The following is a 23291-nucleotide window of genomic DNA, read 5'->3' on the forward strand; positions in this document are numbered from 1 at the left end:
CAGTTGTATTTAGGCTGCCACCAGCAACTTTCCTGGCAAACATTGAGCAACTCCCACCCCAAAAATTAATGAGTGAAGACAAGGTCTGTACACCTACTTAATTCCAGGCTTCCATTATCAAGTTATAGGACTCTGGGGAGGTGACCCAGGGGACAGCTACAGAAACCAGACATGGAGTTTTGGAACACTGTGAACTGCCTTGTAGTGAATAATGAGATCTTCCTGGCTGGACGGTGAACATCAAGGAAATGGGCTGTGTCTTCTACTATTTTCTGTACCCCTCAAGGTCAGGTCCTAAGTATGATCTGTGTACGTACATATGTGATGCTTCCTGGGCTTGCTGGCTGACAGAGCTGTGACGGCTTCCTCGTGGCAGTAAGGGAGAAAGAGCATGAGTTACAAGATCCGACGGATGCCTGTTGGACTTTATCCGCCTTGACCTCCGTGATCACAAATTGTTCTTTAAGACACTTGCTTCAGGGCTTCCCTGGTGGTGCAGTGGTCGAGAGTCCACCTGCCGATGCAGGGGACACGGGTTTGTGCCCTGGTCTGGGAAGATCCCACATGCCGCGGAGCGGCTGGGCCCGTGAGCCATGGCCGCTGAGCCTGCGCGTCTGGAGCCTGTGCTCCGCAACGGGAGAGGCCACAACAGTGAGAGGCCCACGCACAGCAAAAAAAAAACAAAAACCCACAACAACACTTGCTTCTTTGGCTGCTGAGCCACATCTCCTCCCTCCCTGGCTGCCTCATCCTGGTTGCCTTTGTACTGATACATCCCATTTGCTCTGCCCATCCCCTGCCTCCCGGACAGAGGACATTTATTGGGTGCCTTCCATGTGCCAGGCATTGTTACAGGTGCTGGAGATACTGCAAGGAATAAAACAGACCAAAAGGCCTGTCCTGGCAGAACTGAAGGGAAACAGAAAACCTTCTCCCTTGTGTGTGTGTGATCCCATGGTCCCACTTCACAGGAGCAACTTCCGCTGAGCGCTGGCTGGTCCAGCAGGGCACACGAAGGGTTAAGGCAGCCTCTCTCCTGCCAGGTTCTTTTTTGGGAGGGAGGCCTTCTAGACGCTCATGTCTCTGGCCTGGCCTCCTATCTCATCTGCCAGCTTCCTACTTTGCTTGCCCTGCAGTCTGTCTGCTACCTGTAGCCAGAGCCATCTTCATAAGGGGCACATCTTACCAAGTCACTCTATTGCTGAAAACCTTCATGATTTCCCATTGCTCTGGGACAAATCCAAATTCCTTCGGGAGCTGGCCTCTGCTTACCCTCCCAGCCCCTGCTCCGTTCACCTCCTCCCGTGCAGTGTATGATCCAGCGGCACCGGAAGCTCGTTCCCTGCACACGCTTCCCTGCCTTCGCTCGTGCTGTGCCCTGACCTAGAGCGCCCTTCCTCCCCGCCCTTCTGCTAGTCTGACCCCTACTCTTCGTTCTAGACTCAGCCCCTTTTTCTCTCCACCTGCAGTCCACGTGGCCCAGGAACGCTCAGCACATGCAGTTATAGTTACCTATTTATTTTTCTGTCTCTCCCTGGGAGATGACACAATGGTAATTATGTGTTTACTGTCTGTCTCTGGGGGATGGTAAACCCTCTGTGTGCGTGGGCTGTGTCTGTCTCATTCCCACTGTATCTGCGGCACGCTGAGCTGGGCGAGGAGGAATAAACATACACAATGCTTGCACCTTGCTACCTGTGGGCCCGGCCAGGAATTGTTCTAAGAACCTCACAAGCGTCCTAAAATCCTCACCACAACTCAATGAGGAGCAAACGGTTATTAGCTCCTGTTTACAGGTGAGAAAATACGCACGGAGCAGTTAATGATGCCCTCTTAAGTGTAGAGGCAGGCTTAGAATCCAGACAGTTTGCCCCAAAACTGCTCTGGACCACAGTGCCTGTTGCATGGATGTGTGGTGGATGGTGCCTGGACCCTGGGCATTGAGCAAAGCACTTGGTGAATGACAGCTGTTGTTATTATCACTGTGGTGTTCACACTCCCAGGCATCCACGCCTTTCAAATGGGAATAGGATCTGTTTTACTCACCTCCGTATATTCAGCATACCCCACATGGTTGGGACTAAATATTTCCTGAAAGAGAGAAAACCGAGTGACTCAGATCCTCAGAAGTATAAGGAATAACTTATTTTATCATAATGACCTGATTCTACCTTCCTAATGTGTGTTTAAATTAAATTCCATTTTTTTATTAGGTAATACTTACATGTTGTGCTATTCAAAGTTGCAGAGAGTCCCTCTTCCACCAGGGCCACCCCGTGGCACAACTCCAGAGGGTGCCATTCACATAAAATCGTGTAGCAGCCACTGCTCCTACTCAAGCCCCCATCTGCTCAGTGTCCCTTTCTACAGCCACCACTGGTACCAAGCTCTTCTCCATCCTTCCAGAGCAGGCCTCTGTGCATTTGAACTGATCGGTTGTGTGTGTGTTATTCAATACAGACTTCTTCACCTTGCCGTGTTCATTTTACATCTTTGGGAGATTTTGCATTTGAGGCATATAGAGTAGGCTTATTCTTTTTTTTTTTTTTTGCGGTACATAGGCCTCTCACTGTTGTGGCCTTTCCCATTGCGGAGCACAGGCTCCGGACACACAGGCTCAGCGGCCATGGCTCACGGGCCCAGCCGCTCCACGGCATGTGGGATCTTCCCAGACCAGGGCACGAACCCATGTCCCCTGCATCGGCAGACGGACTCTCAACCACTGTGCCACCAGGGAAGCCCTAGGCTTATTCTTTTAATGGTTACATATTATCTACGTATGGTTTAGATGGATGGCATGGATGTACCATAGCTTAGCTACTCCTCTACTTAACCAGTCCTCCGTGTATTTAAGCAGACTCTATTAGGTTGTTTCTAAATTGTTTCTATTATAAACAGAGCTGCCTCTGTGCTGGTATTATCTCATCCACTTTTGAACACATCTGGAGGTTATATTCCCAGAACTGGATTGCTTGGGTAAAGCAGAGGAATGACTTTCTAATGGTAGAATTTCAGTCATCTCTGACAGGCACAGATAAGATATTTTCACACTGAGGCTTTGGGTGTGTCAGATCCTGCTAAGGAATTGATTGGCCATGGGTCCTCCTCTCTGGCATATTTGATACTGGGGAATGCTATTTGTGGGTTTGATAGTTTGTTATTCTCTAAAGAGAAAAGAGAGACCTCACAGCAGAAAGGTGGCTTCTTGGAGTCTGACCAAGTCTTACTGACTGGATCCCATCTTCCCTGACTTCTAGAGTAAGACCTTGCAGGACAACGCAACACCTGGGCCACTCAGCAGTGAGTTCACGGAGGTCCTGAGAAGCCTGAGTTCAGGGATCAGTCCACAAAGAAACATGTTTGAACTCTGGCCCCAGAATCACCTTGTGGGGAAAGGGACAAGGCCTCTGATGTTCCTGAGGATGTGATTCCTATTAGCACCACAGGATAGATGATGGATGGGTGGGTGGATGGATGGACAGTTGGATGGATACATAGATACATAGAAAATATCCATAGATAAATAGGTATTGATCAAGCAAGCATGAACTTAGACTTGCTTTTGAATCTGGGCTCTGCTACTTCCTATTTATGGAACTTCTTTGATTTCCCTGAGCCCCAGTTTCCTTGTCTATAGCGGGAATGTCTTCTTTGTGGGGCAGTGATGAGGAGCCAGTGGTTATAAACCAATGAGGGTGAAGGGCCTAGCACAGTGCCTGGCCCACCGTGCTCGCCCCTGTGTGGTTGTAGCTGCTATCATTTATTTTATGACTGACTTGCTCTGGTTGGTTTATTGAGGGCATTTCTTTGGCAGGAGCCAATGAACATGTACTTCACGCTCGGTTTGGCCCCTGCCTTCAAGGGAACGACCCTCTTGAGTGGGGGTACTCGACCTACTTCCCCTCCCAGCGTGCACGGCCAGTGACATTCAAGTGTCTGGCACACTCGCTGCATGCACTGCACAGGGCAGGATTTCTAGCTACACTCATCTATCTCCAGGCTAGGGAAGTAACATTATTATAGGAATTACCTAGATCCACTTACATTTATATTAAAACAATAAATAAATAAAGGAAAGAAAAGGCAATTACCCTCAGATTTGGGTCTTCTGGCTGCAATTTATTTGCAAAAGAGCATCCAGCTTACATCTGCTGCCTTATAGAGCAATCATGGGGAGCGAGGGCCCACAGCTACCTGTGGGGTGTCTCATTTCATTGGGTTTGGGGTAAACTCCATTCTCTCCTCCAGATGTGAAGTGAGGTCAGTTATCAGAGGGGTCTGGCCACTGACCCACATGATTATGGAATGGTTCTCTCTTCAAACTTTGCTGAATGCCTGGCTGAGGTGCTAAGCCCTCCACAAACCTCAAGGGAACCACAGACATCCAGGACCTTAGCTGGTACCTTGGATGCTTGGCTAAAAGGTCAGGCCTGCCAGGCCCAGTGGGGGCTTGCTCAGTCCGGCAGGCAAGCACAGGATTGACCTGCCAAATCAGCTGCTTTAAGCCTCAGTATCTTCAACTGGGGTATGGAATCCAATCTCACCTGACCCTCCCGGCACCCCTACCCCAGCCCATGGGGACCGACCGTCCTCTCCTCTGTGCCTCCATGGCCCTTTGTTCCTGCAGCTATGAAAGCACCTGCAGTCAGTTTCAAATATATCTCTACCCCTTCCAGGACAGTATCATTTATACTTTTTGTGTTAGAGATTTTATACAATCTCAAATTCTTCATGAAAATAGCCATGCAGTTTACATGTTCTTCTGTCTGGGAGATGAGAGTTGAAAACACATACTGGGGGCTTCCCTGGTGGCGCAGTGATTGAGAGTCCTCCTGCCGATGCAGGGGACACGGGTTCATGCCCCGGTCTGGGAAGATCCCACATGCCGCGGAGCGTCTGGGCCCGTGAGCCATGGCCGCTGAGCCTGCGCGTCCAGAGCCTGTGCTCCGCAACAGGAGAGGCCACAGCAGTGAGAGGCCCGCGTGCCGCAAAAAAAAAAAAAAAAGAAAAAGAAAACACACATTGGTGATTTGGAATTCCACTGGGCTCGTCTCTGTAGATAGAAAGAACTGTGGAAAATCAGGCTTGTCCAGAACCTTCACTATGGACACTGCCCTTGAATCCTGCTTTCAACCAGCCTGCAGTCAGTCATTCAACAAACATGTATGAACTCCCACTTTTGTGTCAGGCACGTGGTATATTTAGATGAGGAAGACGTGGGCTGTGCCTTGGAGGCCAACACAACGTGGCTATCTAGCCCTAGATTTTGCTGACATATTGATGCCTCTCTTTCTAGAGTATAAGAAGTCAATTTATAGGATTACTTTTTGAGCATATTTTCCTAGAGCTTTGAAACTATCTCTATATTTTAAAATTTACAGTTTTTATTCATTCACCAAAAATCTGTGTAAGACACTGTGCCTATAGTAGTGGTGAGAGGAGGGGATATAAAGAAGAAAACATAAAATCTCTACCTTCTATGTCCTAACTCTAAATAACAAGTCATCTGTAGACAGAAAATCTAGCCTATTAATTCCTTTGTGAGTTCACGTGGTATGCATTCATTTCTTCAGTTACTCATAAGTAGGTTTGGTGTGTGCTACGTGCTTAGGCTGTGATAAGTGCTCTGGGGGCTGAGGAAGAGCCCTAAGTTATGGACTTACCCTCTAGGCACTCGGGGTCTCTCTGGGAGAGAGAAAGGGGGTTCAGGGTCAAGTAGAACATCAGGCTGACTGCAACTCCAGGCCAAAATCAGTGGCTCAAAGAATGCTTTGGGGGCAAGGCAGCTCAGCGCCAGCCAGCACGAGCCTGTTGGGTATATCTTGGAGGTAGAAGATTCTGAACCAGTTCTGAGGAATGGAAAGGCCTTCTGGGAGGGAGGCAGGGAGGACAGTCCAGGCCAGAGAAAGAGCATAAGCAAAGCTCTTGAAGTGTCAGGAATTTCTCATTAGAAACTGAGACATGAAGGGGATAGGGCTGGGGGAGAGCTTGCTCCAAATAACAGCCACCCCAGGACAGGGCCAGGAGCAGCCCTGGGCAGTTCGGGAGGTGGTCCTGATGCTGGATCTGCTGCCTTCCAGGGAGCTGTGCTTTCTCATCTGTCCCTCTCTGTCCCATAACCCAGATCCTCTGTAGTCCATTCAGGGATGACCTTCACACTCCACCTGAAGTCCTGCCTTCCCTCTGCTGTGAGGAGTTTGATTCTACAGAAGAAGCCAAACATCAGAAACATGTCCAGCATGGCTAGGGGTGAGTGGTGCTAAGATGTTAAAAAAATATTCCCCTTGGGCTTCCCTGGTGGCGCAGTGGTTGAGAGTCCGCCTGCCGATGCAGGGGACACGGGTTCATGCCCCGGTCTGGGAAGATCCCACATGCCGCGGAGCGGCTGGGCCCGTGAGCCATGGCCGCTGAGCCTGCGCGTCCGGAGCCTGTGCTCCGCAACGGGAGAGGCCACAACAGTGAGAGGCCCACGTACCACAAAAATATATATATATATATTCCCTGGAAATAGCAGCCATGTAGGTAGGACCCAGGAACTCCTGAGACGCTTAGCTTCTGAACGGGAGACGGAAAGTAAGAGCAGAAGGAGATTCTCGCTGGTCACTAATTAACTTTCCAGAAGGAGCGGGCACCTTGGACCAGACTCAGGTGCGAAGTCTATTACCAACCAGCTCTGCTTGGTCCCCACAGCTCCATAGGGAGAACCACCAACGACCTCCGATGATAGAAAGCTTTTCCCTTCTGGGAAAAGTGCCCCCATATTACACTGCATTTTAATCTGCTTTTGATTCAGACCAAGTCTCCCTCCTTGGACTGGTCTTCTTGGACTGGTGGCACCCATCTCCCTACTACGTCCCAGGAGTGACACCCAAGGCTCTAAAAGGTCCTGCAAGAAAAAACAGATATCCAAACTGTCACTGACCTGAATCCCAGCAAAATTTCACAATGAGAAAGACGTTTCTGGTTATGGTGGAGTCACCAGCAACACAGATTAAAGTACTAAAGCAGGACAATTGTCCTTGTTTATGGACACGTCCGGCCTCTGTTGCTATTTGTGGGCCAACAATTATCTAGTCTTGCCTAACAAACCACCCCAAACTTAGTGGTTTAAACCATAATTCTGCCCTGAGGCTGGGCTCCACGGGTGTCCGCTGGGCTAGACCACGAAGGTGGCTTCTTCCTCACATGTCTGGAGTGTCCACTGGGATGGCTGGAACCACTGGGACTAGCCTCTCATTTCTCTCTCTAGGAAGCCCCTCTAGCAGTGGAAGCCAAACTTCTTTACGGAGTAGCTCAGGCCTCCATGGGAAATATTCCACGAGGACAAGCCCTAATGCACAAGCACATATCAAGCCTCTGCTTGCATCACACCTCCTCATGTCCCGTTAACACAGCAAGTCATGTGGCCCAGGCCAGCGTCAAGGGGGAGGGGGCTCCCAATGTTGTGAATACCTGGAAGTGTGCTTTACAGGGTCAGCAAGTAACAGTGGACCACAACCCTTCGTACACATGATGGACCAGTAAACCCTAGCTCAACCAGGTCAACCCTGCTCACTAGAACCTTGGGGGGCCAAGGGCGCAGGCGGCTCCTTACTGGCTGTTGCTGTGGGCAGACTGTGTGACCTCTCTGAGCCTCATCTATTACTGAAAGTAACCACGGAATCTTCCCCACAGAGCTGATGTACATAAGATGCGGGACCCACGTTAGCTGCTGTCTGTCGTGGATTCTCCACAAGGGAAGCAGCTCATTTTGTGGAACAGCTGGAGCTCTCCAGCTTGGGACTACGTCTTCCAGGGCTTTAGATCAGATTAGGAACATTAAAAGGCTTTTGCTTCTTCTTCTTCTTTTTTTTTTTCTCTTGTTATTAAGTTTAAAAAAATGAAAACATTGCTTTTTGGGTAAAAGGACTCAGAGGACTCACTTCATTTCTCGCCACAAAGAAAAAGCTGTCGTGACCTTAGATGGAGCCCGAGAGAGCTGACCATAAAGTAGCCCCACCTCGTGTGTCCACCGCCCCTCCAAAAAGGCACCACGGAGCCTTCTATTCCATGTCCTGTTATAATGGGGATGACGCGGGGACTTTCTATGACCAGCAGCAGAGATGAGCAAAACCAAAACACAGTGCCTTCTGAAGAACATTTAATTAAAAAGGAAACAGAGAAGCTTTGTGCACATAATACCTCGTGATTTATGGTATTAATCCAGTTTGCTCTTGAAACAGGCTTCGGAGGTAAGAAAGGGGTGGGTAGGGGATGGGAGACCTCTAGGCTGGCTGAATTCCCTTCCCTCACTCCAGATTATTTTTGGAGAATTCTGGGCTTGCTTGAGCCGTGCAGCCAGCTTCCTTGAGCTTTCGGCAGCGGGGGGTGTTCAGTTTGACCTCCTTTGGAAAGTCTGTAGCATTGGTAGGCTCTGTAGGGTTTGAGGTAATGAGTTCCAGGCAGTTAGAGCAGGAGCCAGTCCCAGACTTTCCCTGCAGAGGGTCACATCTGCTTCACTACCCCATGCCCAAGGAGGAAGATGCTGGAGGTGGTGGTGGACTCATCCTGGGGAGGCCCGTGCCCGCAGCCCAGTGGTGACCTCAGAGGGACACAGGGGTCATCTGTCTGAGGCTTAAATCCTGGCTGTGCCACATACCAGCTGTATAACCCTGGGAAAGTCACTCTATCTCTCTGAGCCTTACTCTCCTCTTGTATAAAATACAGATGATGGATTAAATATGTAAATTACTTAGCACAGAGATCCTGGTACATAATAAGCACTCAGAAAATATTAGCTGACAGATATTATTGCAGAAAAGAAATGTCCACTTGTTGATAGAGCATACCTGGCATTTAGGAGATTTGTCACCAAGGTTATTTCTCCAAAAGAGTATATTTTTCTTTGGGATGATCTTTTTTTTTAAGGAAATAGTCCTTTTTTTTGAAACATAACTTTTCTTGTTTGTTTTTCCTCCAGTTACAGTTTTCCTCCAGATACCTATTTATTGCATAAATTTTAGAATATTGAGGAAAGCACAAAGACGGAAATTAAAATCACCCACAATCTTGTCAGTGGAGATAGCCGTGATTAACATGAAGATGTGTTTCCTTCTAGTTCTTTCTCTTATCTCCTTTAAAAAGGAGAATATGCTGAACATAATGTTTTGTTACCTAGTAATGTTCCTTTAACGGTACATCCCAAATATCTTCTAATATCTTTAAATATTTCTTCTGTACCATAATTTTAAATGTCTATACAAAATTCACTGAATGAATGTAACTCCAACCCCTACTTTCCGAATACCTATGTGTTAGGTAATTTACACACAGGAAAGGACTCAAGGAGTTCTCTTTGAGGTCGGTATGATTACTGCCATCTTATCCATGGGAAAACCAAGCCCAGGGTCACAGCACCGGCCAGAGGCAGAACCAGGATTCAAACTCAGGTTTGTTTGCCTCCAAAGCCAAAGGACATCCCGTTCCAGAGGTGCGCTGGTTGCCCCCAGAGGAGATTGTGGCGTGCACGTGGGGGTCTTCCTCTAAAACTCCAGTAAGACTATCTCTTTGGAGGAGAGTTGAGGATTCTGAGCCTGCTCAGTTAAGAACCTGCCCAGACAAAAGAAGTGAACAGTCTCTTTCCCAAAAAGGATACCCAAATGGCCAATACAGCATACAAAAAGGCACTCATCTGCATTACTCATCAGGAGGGTGCAAATTAAAACCACAGTTCGATGCCACTGGAAAGGCTGGAATGAAAAAGGCAGGTAATACCAAGTGTTGAAGAGGATATGGAGCAACCACGAACTCACACGCCACTGGTGGGAGTATAAACCGGTACAACTGAGATAGGCTGGGACCTGGGACCCTTTGCTGCAGTCCTGCAATGCTTGCACCTGGACAAATGTCTCCTCGAGCTACAAAATGCAAAGAAACTATAAAGGCTAAAAATAACTGTGTGCATGCGCAGTTGGGGAAAATTCTGGACAAAAGATACAAAAAGACCGAAAAACCCAACTGCCACTTCTGAAGAGCTGGGAGCAAAAACAGGGTGTCAGAAGCAAAAGCGGGGTACTGTGCATGACCCCTGCACTCAACGTCACCAAAAGGGTGGGCAAAACACCTAAGCCACGGCTCCGGCCCAGCCCCTAGCCACACCCCTACCCTCACCCCATGTAAGGAACCAGCTTACCCTGCGTCGGGAAGCGAGTAAGAGAACCTGTTACTTATTTTCGTTCCCTCCTGTGGCCGCAGGGGCCCCAATAAAGGGGCCAATCACCAAACACAGAATTTCTTGATTGACCTCTTATCAATTTTATTGATTGGGGAAGGCCAAGAACCCTGGTCAATATCACAACCACTTTGGAACCTGCTTGGCAGTATCTACTAAAGCTGAGCAATTATATTTCCTACAACTGTAGGTATGTGCCAAACAGAACCGTGCACATGTGTGCCCAAAATGCATGTACTAAAATGTTCACAGAGGCACCATTTGTAATAATCTGACACTGGAAGCGATTCAAATATCCATCAGCGGTAGTTTTAGGTAAATGCATTGTAGTAATGAGTATGCCACAGAGCAATGAGAATGAACCCACTATTGGTGAGTGAAGGAAGGTAGACTCAAAAGACACATACTGTGTGATTCTGTTCTAGGAAGAACATGTACGGAGAACAGGCAAAAGTAATCTGTGGGGCTTCCCTGGTGGTGCAGTGGTTGAGAGTCCGCCTGCCAATGCAGGGGACACGGGTTTGTGCCCCGGTCCGGGAAGATCCCACATGCCACGGAGCGGCTGGACCCGTGAGCCATGGCTGCTGGGCCTGTGCATCCAGAGCCTGTGCTCCGCAATGGGAGAGGCCGCAACAGTGAGAGGCCCGCGTACCGCAAAAAAAAAAAAAAAAAAAAAGTCATCTGTGGCGTTAGAAGTCAGGGCAGTGGCTATCCCTGTGGGGGTCGTGTGGAGCATGATGACCAGAGGGGCATAAGGGGTCCTGGGATGCTGGTAAGACTCTGTGTCTTGACCAGGATGCTGGTTCCATGGGTGTGTTCATTTTGTGAAAGTTATCAAGCTGTACACGTACGTGCGTTTTTCTGTGTGTATGTTACGCTTCAATAAAAAGTTAAATTAAAAAGCCTCTACAGGGGCTTCCCTGGTGGCGCAGTGGTTGAGAGTCCGCCTGCCGATGCAGGGGACACGGGTTCGTGCCCCGGTCCAGGAAGATCCCACATGCCACGGAGCGGCTAGGACCGTGAACCATGGCCGCTGAGCCTGCGTGTCTGGAGCCTGTGCTCCGCAATGGGAGAGGCCACAGCAGTGAGAGGCCCGCGTACCAGAAAAAATAAAAATAAAAAAGCCTCTACAAGAAGGAACTGACTGCATTCTTCCCTTCTCTCACCAGACCCAGGGCTCCAGCCAGTGTGGTGGTCCTGCCCAGGTCCCTTGCTCCGGCCTCTGAAAAGTTCTGCCAGGTCAACAGTGGCCCTCTGCCGCTGCTGGGCCAAAGTGAGCCAGGCAAGTGGACGTTGCCTGCCCTGGATGCTGTCCCCAGGTACCAGGTAAAAAACCTGAGTTTTCGGGGTTAAAGCTTGGGAGTGGCCAGATGCTGCAGCCAGGTGTGTCTGTCACCAGGGACCTCTTTGTCCAGCCTCGGGGACCCCATGGTGCCTGGCATGGAGCCTCACTCATGACTGTTGCTTTGGAAGGGGCTGCTGTCTTTGCATGTCCACTCCTACCCCTGTCCCCTGCCCCTGCCCTGGGAAAAATCTTTGGGACTACCAAGAAAGTCCAGCCCTGGACATATGGCACTGCCATCTGTCCACTTCATCACCCAAGCTAGAAACCTGACTCCACAGGATTAAGAAGGAAATAAAACCACCTGCAATTATGTCCAGAGACAGACATTGTTAATACTGTCATAAATGTTGTCCCAGACTTTTTTTTTTTTGTGTGGTACGCGGGCCTCTCACTGTTGCGGCCTCTCCTGTTGCGGAGCACAGGCTCCAGACGCGCAGGCTCAGCGGCCATGGCTCACGGGCCCAGCCGCTCCATGGCATGTGGGATCTTCCTGGACCAGGGCACGAACCCACATCCCCTGCATCGGCAGGCAGACTCCCAACCACTGCGCCATCAGGGAAGCCCTCCCAGACTTTTAAAATACAACATATGGAATAAATGGCCCTACTGATTCTGCTTCCAAGGAGCACTTGGGGAGCCCACATTTCTCCTGCCCTCCTAGCTCAGGCTCACATCTCTCCGAAAATCCTGTGACGTCTTAACTGTTCTCCTTGTCCCACTGTTTTCCTCTCCTCTTCTCCCACCCCATCCCCATCTTCTCTCCCACTGGAGTGACTTTTTCTACATCTGATCATGTGACTCCCTCGTTTAAAGTTCTTCGGTGTAGGGACTTCACTGGTGGCGCAGGGGTTAAGATTTCGCGCACCCAATGCAGGGGGCCCGGGTTCGATCCCTCGTCAGGGAACTAGATCCCACATGCATGCCACAACTAAGGAGCCCACGTGCCATAACTAAGGAGCTCCTAAGACCCAGCACAACCAAATACATACATACGTACATAAATAAAATATTTTTTTTAAAAAAAGTTCTTTAGTGCCTTCCTGTGGCTTGTACCTTACTTGATATCAGGCCTGTAGTGACCTGGCTCAGTACCTACCCCCCTCCGACAGTCCAGTCATCCCCAACCGTCTCCTCAGAGAAAAAGTTCCCAGGAGCATTCTTCTCTTATCATTTGTGGACTCCAGGGATGGGAGGGTCCTTCAGAGCCCTACCTGGGTCCGAGGTCAGCTCCTTTACTAGCCCCTCCCGTGCTGCCATCTCAGCGGCTTTTAGGGGCTTGATGCCTCCATGCTGTTCACATGCTGCTCCCTCTGCCTAGGATGTGCTTTCTTCCTTGTCCAACTGGTGAACTCCTATTCAGCCTTTAGGACCCAGCTCCAGCATCTCCCCATTTGTGGGAGAGAATGGATTTCTCCCTTCTCTGAGTTACTCCTCTATCTAGGCAGTTAGCACTCACTGCTCTGTATTGCTAGCATCTAATTTCAATGGGGTCTCACCTGCCAATGTAGGATTTCAAGCTTCTTAAAGGCTGGCCCTTATCCTCTCCATCACTATAGCCCATCACCTGGCCTGTGCCTGGCACGGAGGAGCGCCTCAGCAAAATGGTTTTGGAGTGACTGAAGAATAGGCTTATAACTAAAGACTTTCAACCCTGTGGAGGAGTTTCTCTAAGAAAGCAGAGAAAGGCCTTTCCACTGCTAGCACTGAGAGCCTCCTTGTCCCTTTGGTCTGCAGGCCTCGCCTCGATGGCAGAGAGGGCGCCATTGTCTTTTTCTTGCTGGTTTGGCTGGTTTCCGGTTGAGGTTACAGGGAATATAATAGGGCAGAGGCAGGAGCTACAGTATATTCATGCTGATTGGATAGTTTCCAGTCTGGAAAGGATGAAGGATGTTGAAGGATGCCAGCAAGGCCCCCTGCCCAAAACTGTGCTCACCACCTCGGTGCTGGTGTCTGAAATTTCAGCCCCAGATGTCGTCTTCTCCCTCCCCAGTCCCTTTTAAAAATGCATTGTCAGGGCTTTCCTGGTGGCACAGTGGTTGAGAGTCCACCTGCCGATGCAGGGGACATGGGTTCGTGCCCAGGTCCGAGAAGATCCCACGTGCCGCGGAGTGGCTGGGCCCGTGAGCCATGGCCGCTGAGCCTGCGCGTCGGGAGCCTGTGCTCCGCAATGGGAGAGGCCACAGCAGTGAGAGGCCCGCGTACTGCAAAAAAAAAAAAAAAAAAAAAAAGCATTGTCAGAGTCCATACCGAGTCTGGGGGCCTATGAGCTTTCCCTTGTGTCTCCAGGACGGGCTGTCCCCAGTTCTGGAAGTATAAGTTCAGCACCTGCACGGGCAGCCTGACTTCGCTGGAGGAGTCCTTGGAGCAGCTGAAGGACACGGTGGCCTTTCTCCTGGGCAGCAGTTTCTCCCTGGAAGGGGCCTGGGAGAAGGGGGGACTCCCCAGAAGGGACTCAGCAGGCCACGGCCACATGGGTGCATACAAGGTAGGGACGCAATCCACAAGGGCAGAATGACATGAGAATGTGGGTCATCTTGTATTGTCCTGCAGTGGGGAGAACCATGGTGCAGGAGGCAAGAGACCTAAGCTCTGGCCACTTTCTAGCTGGGCAGCCCAGGACAAGCAGTTAACCTCTCTGGGCTTTTTTTGCTCATCTGGAAAATGGGACCACAAGCCTCTCCCCTGCCCACCTCTGGGACTGCTGTGAGCACCCAGCATGCCCTTGGGAGTGCGAGTCAAGCCCTTCTGGACAGATAATTGTGCTGTGTAAACCAAACTTGTTTGGATTTGTCTGGCTCCTTTAACTTCGGGCACCTCAGTGAGATTTTTGAAAAAGCTCCCTGGCAGCGGGGAGAGTGCGCCTGGCTGGGTAAATGCCCAGGGATTTGTGGCAGAGCCTTGGCCAGGCTGTTAGCTACTAGGTCATGTCTCTGTCAGGAAAGCTGGGTCATGTTCTTGGCCAGAGGCGGCCGCTGGTGGTCACTAATGCAGAGTGGCTGCCTCTCGGGGGACGTGCCCGCCATGGGGCCGCCTCCCTGCCGTGTTTTTGAGGTTTTCTTCCAGCCACTGCTTGTCACAGGGTGGGGAGATGGGGGGAGTGGAGAACCAGATCCCTCATTCCCCTGACCCCTTCTGGACACTTGTGTGAAGTCTGGGAATGTACTCTGCTCGATGGATGGGCAGCCAGTGTCAACAGCCAGCCCCGGGTTTCTTTACGGAGGACGCAGATTGGAGATTTCATCTTGGGTCTGAGACATTTATTAAAACTTGCCTGGTTTGGGCTCCTGCCAGAGGGGCCCAGGCTGCCTCTGATGAGAGACAAGGCTGCCCACAGTGCGTGCTGCTTTTCATGTGTGAAATATGTGTCTGAGCGGTTTTCTTGATGGTTGGGAAGGGGGGGGGCGGTGCAGAACCGCAGCTGCTGGCTGGGCCCCTGCAGGGCTGGCCCTGGAACACACCGCAGTCTGTGGCAGGTAAGAGCTGGGAGGGCCTCGCGGCTCATCCTGGCCAGCCTTTCATTTTAGACGCAGAAGCTGAGGCTCGAGAGAGAAAGGAGCTTGCCTAAATCCCAAAGCCAGGCTGGAACCCAGGACTCCTGGCTCCCATCTGTAAGATGCCCCTAGTGGAGGTGTGACAATTACAAGATGCTTTGCACAGAGGTGCCCATTGCTGCCCAGGGGCAGCGCTCTGCAGAGCCACGGTCTAGCCACACCTCACCATCCCAGTGGGTACCAGACAGCTTTCTGTTTAACATCGATGCCTCTGCCCGTTGGCTGCTGGGAGAAATGGCCAGGCTGCCATCATGGATTCAGTTGGTGGCCTTGAGGGGATGCAGGCAGTCCCCCAGAAGGAGGCGCCTTGGCCTTGAGGAGTGCTGCCGGTCTCTTGTGAGTGTCCCTGGCATGTGCTCCCTCCTGCGTGCTGTTCTTCAGACATCAACCTGGCAGGCACACCGAGGTTTCATCCTGCTGCTGACAGGGTGCTAACAGCACGCCCTTCAGGCAGTTGCCAAGACTGTCCCAGTGGTATATCCTCCTGGCCATGGCCTGAAGCTTTCATAAGCCCCACTACAGGGATCAGAAAACATTCGGGGAGCAGGGGGGGAGGGGAACCAACATAAGCAGGGAAAGTCACACAGGTCATCCTGGGCAGCTTCTACTGAGGCAGGAGAAGTGAGCAGGGCTCAGTGGGGTCTGTGGACTCATGGGGCAGAGGAGACCCTGGGGCCTCCTTCGAGGCTCCCGCTTCCTGGGGACCCTCTGCCTCTGATTCTCCTAGAGGTCTTCATTTGTGTTCACGGGCCCCTTGAGGTCGGCAGAGAAAATTCAGAGGGTCTATGAAATTGGGTGGGAAAAAATTTGCATTATTTTTTCATAGCCTCAAACTGAAATTGAGTGTTTCCTTCCATTATGATTGTAATGAAAAAAAAAAAAAAAAAAAACAGCACCACGTCAGCAGCCTCTGTGATTTGGTGGCTGCCCAGAGAAATCACAGACATGCTCATGTCACACTCAGTCCTTCCTGACATCTCAAAAATATCCTGTATGGGGGCTTCCCTGGTGGCGCTGTGGTTGGGAGTCCGCCTGCCGATGCATGGGACGTGAGTTCGTGCCCCGGTCTGGGAGGATCCTGCGTGCTGCGGAGCGGCTGGACCCATGGGCCGTGGCTGCTGGGCCTGCGCGTCTGGAGCCTGTGCTCCGCAACGGGAGAGGCCACGGCAGTGAGAGGCCCGCGTACCGCAAAAAAAAAAAAAAATATATATATATATATATATATATATATATATCCTGTATGTTGATCACTACTTCAAAATTCCAAGGGTAGGTCTGCCATCTTGTTCCTTGCTTGCATTGCTAATGAAGAAGCATACCTATCACCATATGGTAGTTTTTTCATAATTTGATAACTGATTTTGCAGCATAATTGGTTTCCTTTGTAATCCTATGCATTTCCTTTTACACTGTTAAAAATACTACTTCTACGCAGGTCCATAGCTGCACCAGACTTCCAAAGGGGTCCAGGGTGAGTACAAAATTAAGATTCTCTGTTTTAGACCAATAACTACCAGCAATCTTCCTCAACTCTATGTCACATAAAAGTAGAAGGTATATTTTTATGATGGCTACTTGGACCTCCTCCTTCACTGAGCTGCTTTGAACTCTTGGTCCTGAGGGCTTTCATCCGTGCTGCTTCTATTTTTTTAACATTTTTTCACCTGATTTCTTGGCAGACAGAGGTGCCTTGTGCCACCATTGCTGGCTTTTGCTGCCCTCTGGTGGTCACAGTGAGGCCAGTTCCCAAGGACAAACTGTAATGGCTGGTGCAGGCCTGTTGCTCCGTGGGGGGGTGAGCATGGACAACCGGTTCACATTGGCGACCCAGGTCAGTGTCCACTCTCGTTCATGGTTCTGACAGCTGCACGTGGACTTCTGCCTGAGAAGATGGGAACTTGGTGTGTTCCTGAGTTCCCCTGACTTGTCCTCATCTTTCCCAGAGGTCCTGGGGGTTAAGGCCCTGGACAAGACCCAGATTCCTGCAGTAGCACCAGGGCTGGGTTTGCAGGTGCCCTTCAGGTCTGAAGGTGGCGCCCTTGGCAGAACAGCCAGCCTCATCCATTGGTCCCTGTGAACTTCAAGTGAACCAGGGGTTGGGGAAGCAGGTGGTGGAAGATGTCAGCAGAGCTATTTGTCTTGAAATTTGAAATCATAGTAACTGCTAATCTAGGCTATTGTTCAGTGGCATATCTGGGCAGGGGACGGCTCACTTCCAAATGTTAACTTGAACCGAAAGCCATTGATCCCCAGTGTATTAACTCAGTCTGATGGCAAGTGAGCAGATCCAAGCGTGGAAGCTTCCCAGGCCTCTTGGAGGCTCTCAGAGGGCCTGATGAGAGCTTGGGATTGGGTCTTGGGTGAGAGTCAGAGTTCAGAGTAATTGAACTCACTCAGCTGCTTAACAAACAAAATCAGACAAAGCCCAGCCTTCTGTAAAAATGCAATCAGCACTTGTCACCTCCCTCACAGAAAGACAGTCTCAGGACCACCCAGAGCAGAGTGTCGGCAGTTTTATCATTAGTGGGATGAATCGAACCCAATACATCCATCTTTGCTGTCTTCGTGAGCGCTCTGATATCAGCCAGGGGTAGGGATGCTGTCGGTCGTCAAGCAACAGAATTTCTGTCTAGGTTATGTGACTCGGTCTGCACCAAGATAAGCTCAAAATCGCTACCTGTGTGATGACAGTGTTGGACTAAATGCCCCCTAGTCTCCTCCAGCAATCACACCAAGCATTTAAGATTCCATGCTCTGAAACTATGTGCCTCAAAATGGACTAGAGGTCAGCAAGCATTCTGGGTTGGTAAAGTCCTGACTCCTGGCTTCCTCCCCGGGCTTCTCCAGTTTACAGTGGTTCTGGGACTAGAGCTGCTCTTGGAGAAAGAACCATAAACTACTCAACATGTTCAAATCAGATAGTACCAGCCAGTGCAGGACCCAGTGGAAGTCACTTTCTTCTTCCATCGTCTTCCTTTTTTTTTTTTTAATATATATATTTTTAATTTATTTTATTTTCTACTTTTTGGCTGCATCGGGTCTTCACTGTGGCATGCAGTCTTCTCTCTGCTTGTGGCATGCGGGTTTTCTCTCTCTAGTTGTGGTGCACGGGCTCCGGAGTTCTCAGGTTCTGCGGTGTGCAGCACGCGGGCTGTCTTGCTGAGGCGTGCGAGCTCAGTAGTTGTGGTGCACGGGCTTAGTTCCCCCGTGGCATGTGGGATCTTAGTTCCTCGACCAGGGATCGAACCCGTGTTCCCTGCATTGGAGGCAGATTCTTTACCACTGGACCACCAGGGAGGTCCCTTTTTTTTTTTATAAGACAATTTTTATTTTTAAGATTAAGCATCCTCATTGACAATCCAGAAACAGTCCGTGCTCTTTGGATGCACACACTTAAAATGGTTGAAAGTGATTCCCCAATTTTCAATGACAAGGTATGAAAAAAGAACATGTTCACAAATGCAGATGAATTCCTTTGTTGGGTATCAAAGATCTTTCCAAACCTGACCACGGGGAGCCTGTGGTGTGTCAGCCAGGGCATGTTCCATTGTTCTGGCCTTCTCAGCTGACCAGTCACGAAGCTGTCAGCGCCTGCAGTACGTCTGGGCTTAAGGGGGCTGTTACTCTGACCTAGGAGGGAATTGGGTGGGTTTCCAGTTCCTGAATGCACAGGCTTATGGTGCAATGACTTAAGGAATAAAGTCATAAAACACAGGCCTATAGCCCACAGCAAAGATCTTTCTGACTGTTTTTCATCCCAGTGCTGGGTCTCACCAGAGCAGCTTGTCTTTCAGCTCAAATATGTTTTGATTAAATATATTTCTATCAGCGGAAGGCTCACGGTCCAATCTAACAGAAGTGCCAAAGTTTTGTTTGATATTTTGAGACATCTTGGAGGTTAGTGGGGCTTTGAAAGCAAAGGTGAAGGCAAGCAACTCAATTAAGCAAAGCATTTCACGTGGTATTTGCCAGGTGTTTGAAAGTAATACTGTCGGTCCATTTTTTCAAAGGCCAAGGGTGCTATTACACTGAAGCGACACACGAGGGCCCCCTAACTAGCACACAGTAAGGTAAGGATGTGACAGAGACGTTAAAAATAACTGTTGCAACCCATTGTTGTAGACAGAGGAAGATTCTATCCAGGTCAGCCTGGCTTGCACTACAAATAATAGAATTTAGTGCTACTTTCAATTTATTTTTAAAGCATTCATGGGCGCTTAGCTATTAGAATGGCCTCACGATAGAGGAAGATTATCTCTAATATGGCGATAGGGCATAAACACCAAGATCCAGGGGATTCTATTCGTTTATTCACACAAATGCATTGGGAGCCTACTCTGTGCCCAGATCTTAGGAATAAAATGCTGCAGGAGACAAGGTGCAGTTCTCAGGGAGCTTGTGGTCATTTACAAGTGTGTGTGTGCTCACGTGTGTACACACATCCACACACCCACCGTAAACATCCTCCAGCACGATGGTCTCAGCCCTCTCCTGTCCTCTGCCAGGGGGATGCCCTACAGAAGAGCTCTTACTGCGGCTGGAATCCCAGTGTTCTGGCCTTCTCAGCTGACCAGTCTCGAAGCTGTCAGCACCTGCAGTATGTCTGGGCTTAAGGGGGCTGTTACTCTGACCTAGGAGGGAATTGGCATCATTGGTCAGGGACCACCTTGAATCTTTCTAATTTATAAAAATCATGCTCAAACTTCAATATTTCAACTTCTATTAGCAATAGATTAATTGCTGCACATCTCACAACAGATGGGCCAAAACCCCATGTCACACTTCGAGCTAACTGTTCTAGTGTGTGATGGCTTTAGAGTGACCAATTTTAGGTTCTGCCCCTCCTGTTGTGTGCCTTAGAGATGCCACTGGCTTTCACCAGCTCACTGGGTTGCTCAGTTATGACTGACCTGAAGGGTACAGTGGCTCTGGCCAGATGTCTCACCCCTGAGGGAATGCCAGAGATCCATCACATTTCCCAGGATCCTTTGCACTGCAGCATGGCGTCAGCTTCAGTCACTCAGAAGATCAGGGAACTGGAGATGACAATTGCCATCAACCCAGGTAAGAAACCAAGCAGTCACATCTCAAGGACCTGGAGAAGTTCATCACTGATGAATGTTCAGGGGAAAAAGCAGCATGCCAACTGTATCTACAGTATGATTTTTTTTTTAATGCTAATACTGTGCATGAATCCGGAAAAGAAGTAAATGCACCAAAATACTAACAGTGATGATCTCTGATTGTGGATGATTTTTGTTTTCTTCATTTTTTCCCCCAAATTTTCAACACTCCACATATGAGGGAGTTTGGGAGGTGGGCACGTTCCCATCCAGAACTAAATTGGGGTTGAGTAGGGAAGAAAAAGGGAGAGGAATGGTTCCTAGGTAGTCAACTACCACCATTTAACCAATGTCATCCGTCATTCCGTAATAATGTCCCTAATCATCTTCTTTTGTGCCATTGCCTGGGGTTGGGCGTAGACCAGATTTTGTGCACCGGGCAGCGGAGATGGGGGTGGTGTGGACTGATCCTCCTCGGTGGATCCTTGGTGGGGCAGGACCCTGCAGAGACAACCTCACCACAGTTTGCAGCCGACATATATATTGTATTTGGCGTCTCAGAGGATAGCCTTTCTATGGTTTGAGAGCCGCTGACTTTCTAGACATGAGACAGGGCTGGTGGGGTCCAGTAGGGGTCTGCTGGTTCCAGTTAGGAGGAGGTTTGCTGGAAGGTGCTTGTCTGTTCATTCATTCACTCATTCATTCATTCATGCTGCAGAAAACACAGTTTCCTTTACACGCAAACGCACAGTAAATTTGGGATATCTGCTCATTACCGATGCACCTTTCAGGACACACACATACATAGAGTCGTGGCTGTGTATACACAGAGTCTCTGACATAGCTGGTCTCCTTGGTGAATAGTTTTTAAACTTCTGCAATACTTTCTGTCTCACAAACATTCTTACCCAGGCTGACAGCTCTCCTGCTCAGTACAAGCGTCATGAGGGAAGATGTATTATTAGCTCTGCCATTAGCTCAGATAAAAAAGTAACTGGGAAGTAAATTTACTGCAGACACGGTGCTCCCGTTGCTTAATCAAAATGATCTGAGAGGTCGTCCACAGCAGTACCCTCAGTGCTTGGGTGAACTGTGTGTCAAGGCTTGAAGCATGAGGCTTGGGGGATAGTCAGATTTATGACTGTCCAGAGGTGCCAATGTTGTTTATCAAGGAACGTCTTTAACCCTCAAGAACAGCAGAGGCTTCTGATTCCCGCTGTATTAAATAAGCAGGTATAAGGTTGATGGCCATATATTGAACACCAGTCACTGAGCCTAATAATAGAGCCACTCAGTCATTTTTGAGAGGACCTCAAATGGCTGGCATTTGGGGTGCCTGGAGAAGATGAAGAAATGCAGGTTTATAATGGTAATGTTTGTGCTAATGATAACATCATCATAGATGGATAGACTGCTTTCAAGTTGACAAAGGTCTCTCTCCCCTCTTCTCTCTATCGGTGCTCACCACATCCTATTAAATAGGTTACATTCCAATTTTTTTCTTTTTTTTTTTTTTAAAGAAGATGTTGGGGGTAGGAGTTTATTAATTAATTAATTTATTTTGCTGCGTTCGGTCTTTGTTTCTGTGCGAGGGCTTTCTCTAGTTGTGGCAAGCGGGGGCCACTCTTCATCGTGGTGCACGGGCCTCTCACTATCGCGGCCTCTCTTGTTGCGGAACACAGGCTCCAGATGCGCAGGCTCAGTAGCTGTGGCTCACGGGCCTAGTTGCTCCATGGCATGTGGGATCCTCCCAGACCAGGGCTCAAACCCGTGTCCCCTGCATTAGCAGGCAGATTCTCAACCACTGTGCCACCAGGGAAGCCTCCAATTTTTTTCTTTTAAGATGTTGTTATTCTTCTCCCCACTTATCAACAGTAATTCATTTTTATTGTAGAAACATCAGAAAACATGAAAGAGGCAATAAAAATTACCAGGATCCCATCACAATTAACCATTATTAACAGTTTTATGTTTGCCCTTAAAGTCTTTTTCTTCAGTCTTGAACCTATAAGACTGAATGTATATATATATACACACACACATGTATATATGTATATTCCAATATATATATTGGAATCATACTGTGATACTACTTTAGGACTTGCTTCTTTCCCTTTTAAATATATTGTGAACATCCTTCTATATCATTAAATATCACCACAACATCCTTTATAGTGTTTGCATAGAATTCTATTTTATGAATGTTCTACCATTTTATTAATAGCCTATTATTTGACACCACAAGCAATGCTGCAATGAACATCCTTATGACTACATTTGTGTACATACCCATGATCACTTTATTAGGATAAATTCCTAGAAGTAAATTGCTGGCTCCAGTGGAGTGTACAAATCTAAGGTACAAATCACCCTCCAGACAGATGTTCCCGTTTCCACTCCCACGGGTGGTACGTGAGGGGCCCTTGCCTCACAGCCTTCCTCCACCTGGACCACCCCCAGCTCCATGTAGGAAAACTGATGTTCAGAGCCATCAAAGGACAAGGCCAAGGTCACGCAGCTGTGATGTGCCAGTGCCTGGACTTGATTGTACGTTTCCAGATGCTGAATCTGGAGCTGTTCCTCCATAACCAGAATCCACACCGTGTCCCTCCACGTTGTCCAGGTACCTCGAATGCAAGTTTACGCCCCCCATGTCCCTTAGGCGCCCCCTCTCATTTCAGCCGCAGCTGGGGTAGGGGTTCTAAGTCACATCCCCCCCTTCCACGGCACAGATACGCCCCGAGGTGGCCTGAGCATGGACAAAGGCACAATGGTATGTGATGACAGTCCGGAGGCTGTGCTGCCTTCTGGGACTGGCTTGGCAGCCACGGTGGCATTTGTAGGATGCAGCTGGTGCCCGGCCCAACCCACCCCTACCCCCCACCCCCCCACCCCGGTTCACTGCAGCTGCAGTGGGCGGTTCCCAGCACATCAGCTTCCCACCTGGGCCTCAGGTCTCTCTGTTTCTCCAGGAGAGCAGGCGCAGCCCAGAAGTGCCGGGGAGTCAACGCCCCGACGGGCAGCCTTCACCCAGTAGGGGGCAGAGCTGGTGCGTACTGCTCAGTCTCCCTGTCCTCTGGCAGGACAGTCCCCAGGGGCTACTGCTTGGTTTCTTTCTTTTT

General features: G+C 49.4%; 1 protein-coding gene across 1 annotated transcript in view; it reads left to right on the forward strand.

Annotated features, from left to right (window-relative positions):
* Positions 1–6146: 6146 nt before the first annotated feature.
* The window catches only part of DGLUCY (D-glutamate cyclase), a gene marked incomplete at its 5' end in the record, with an annotated part of 54161 nt that continues 37016 nt past the window's right edge, over positions 6147–23291 (forward strand). Inside the window, 8 exon segments of the mRNA XM_082620201.1 lie at positions 6147–6256; positions 11386–11529; positions 13842–14040; positions 16786–16866; positions 16870–16896; positions 16898–16941; positions 18584–18702; positions 19967–20170. Of these exon segments, the coding sequence (XP_082476327.1) occupies positions 6147–6256; positions 11386–11529; positions 13842–14040; positions 16786–16866; positions 16870–16896; positions 16898–16941; positions 18584–18702; positions 19967–20170 (928 nt within the window).

Source organism: Mesoplodon mirus (assembly GCF_964341445.2).
Source record: "Mesoplodon mirus genome assembly, chromosome: 4".
NCBI lineage: Eukaryota > Metazoa > Chordata > Mammalia > Artiodactyla > Ziphiidae > Mesoplodon > Mesoplodon mirus.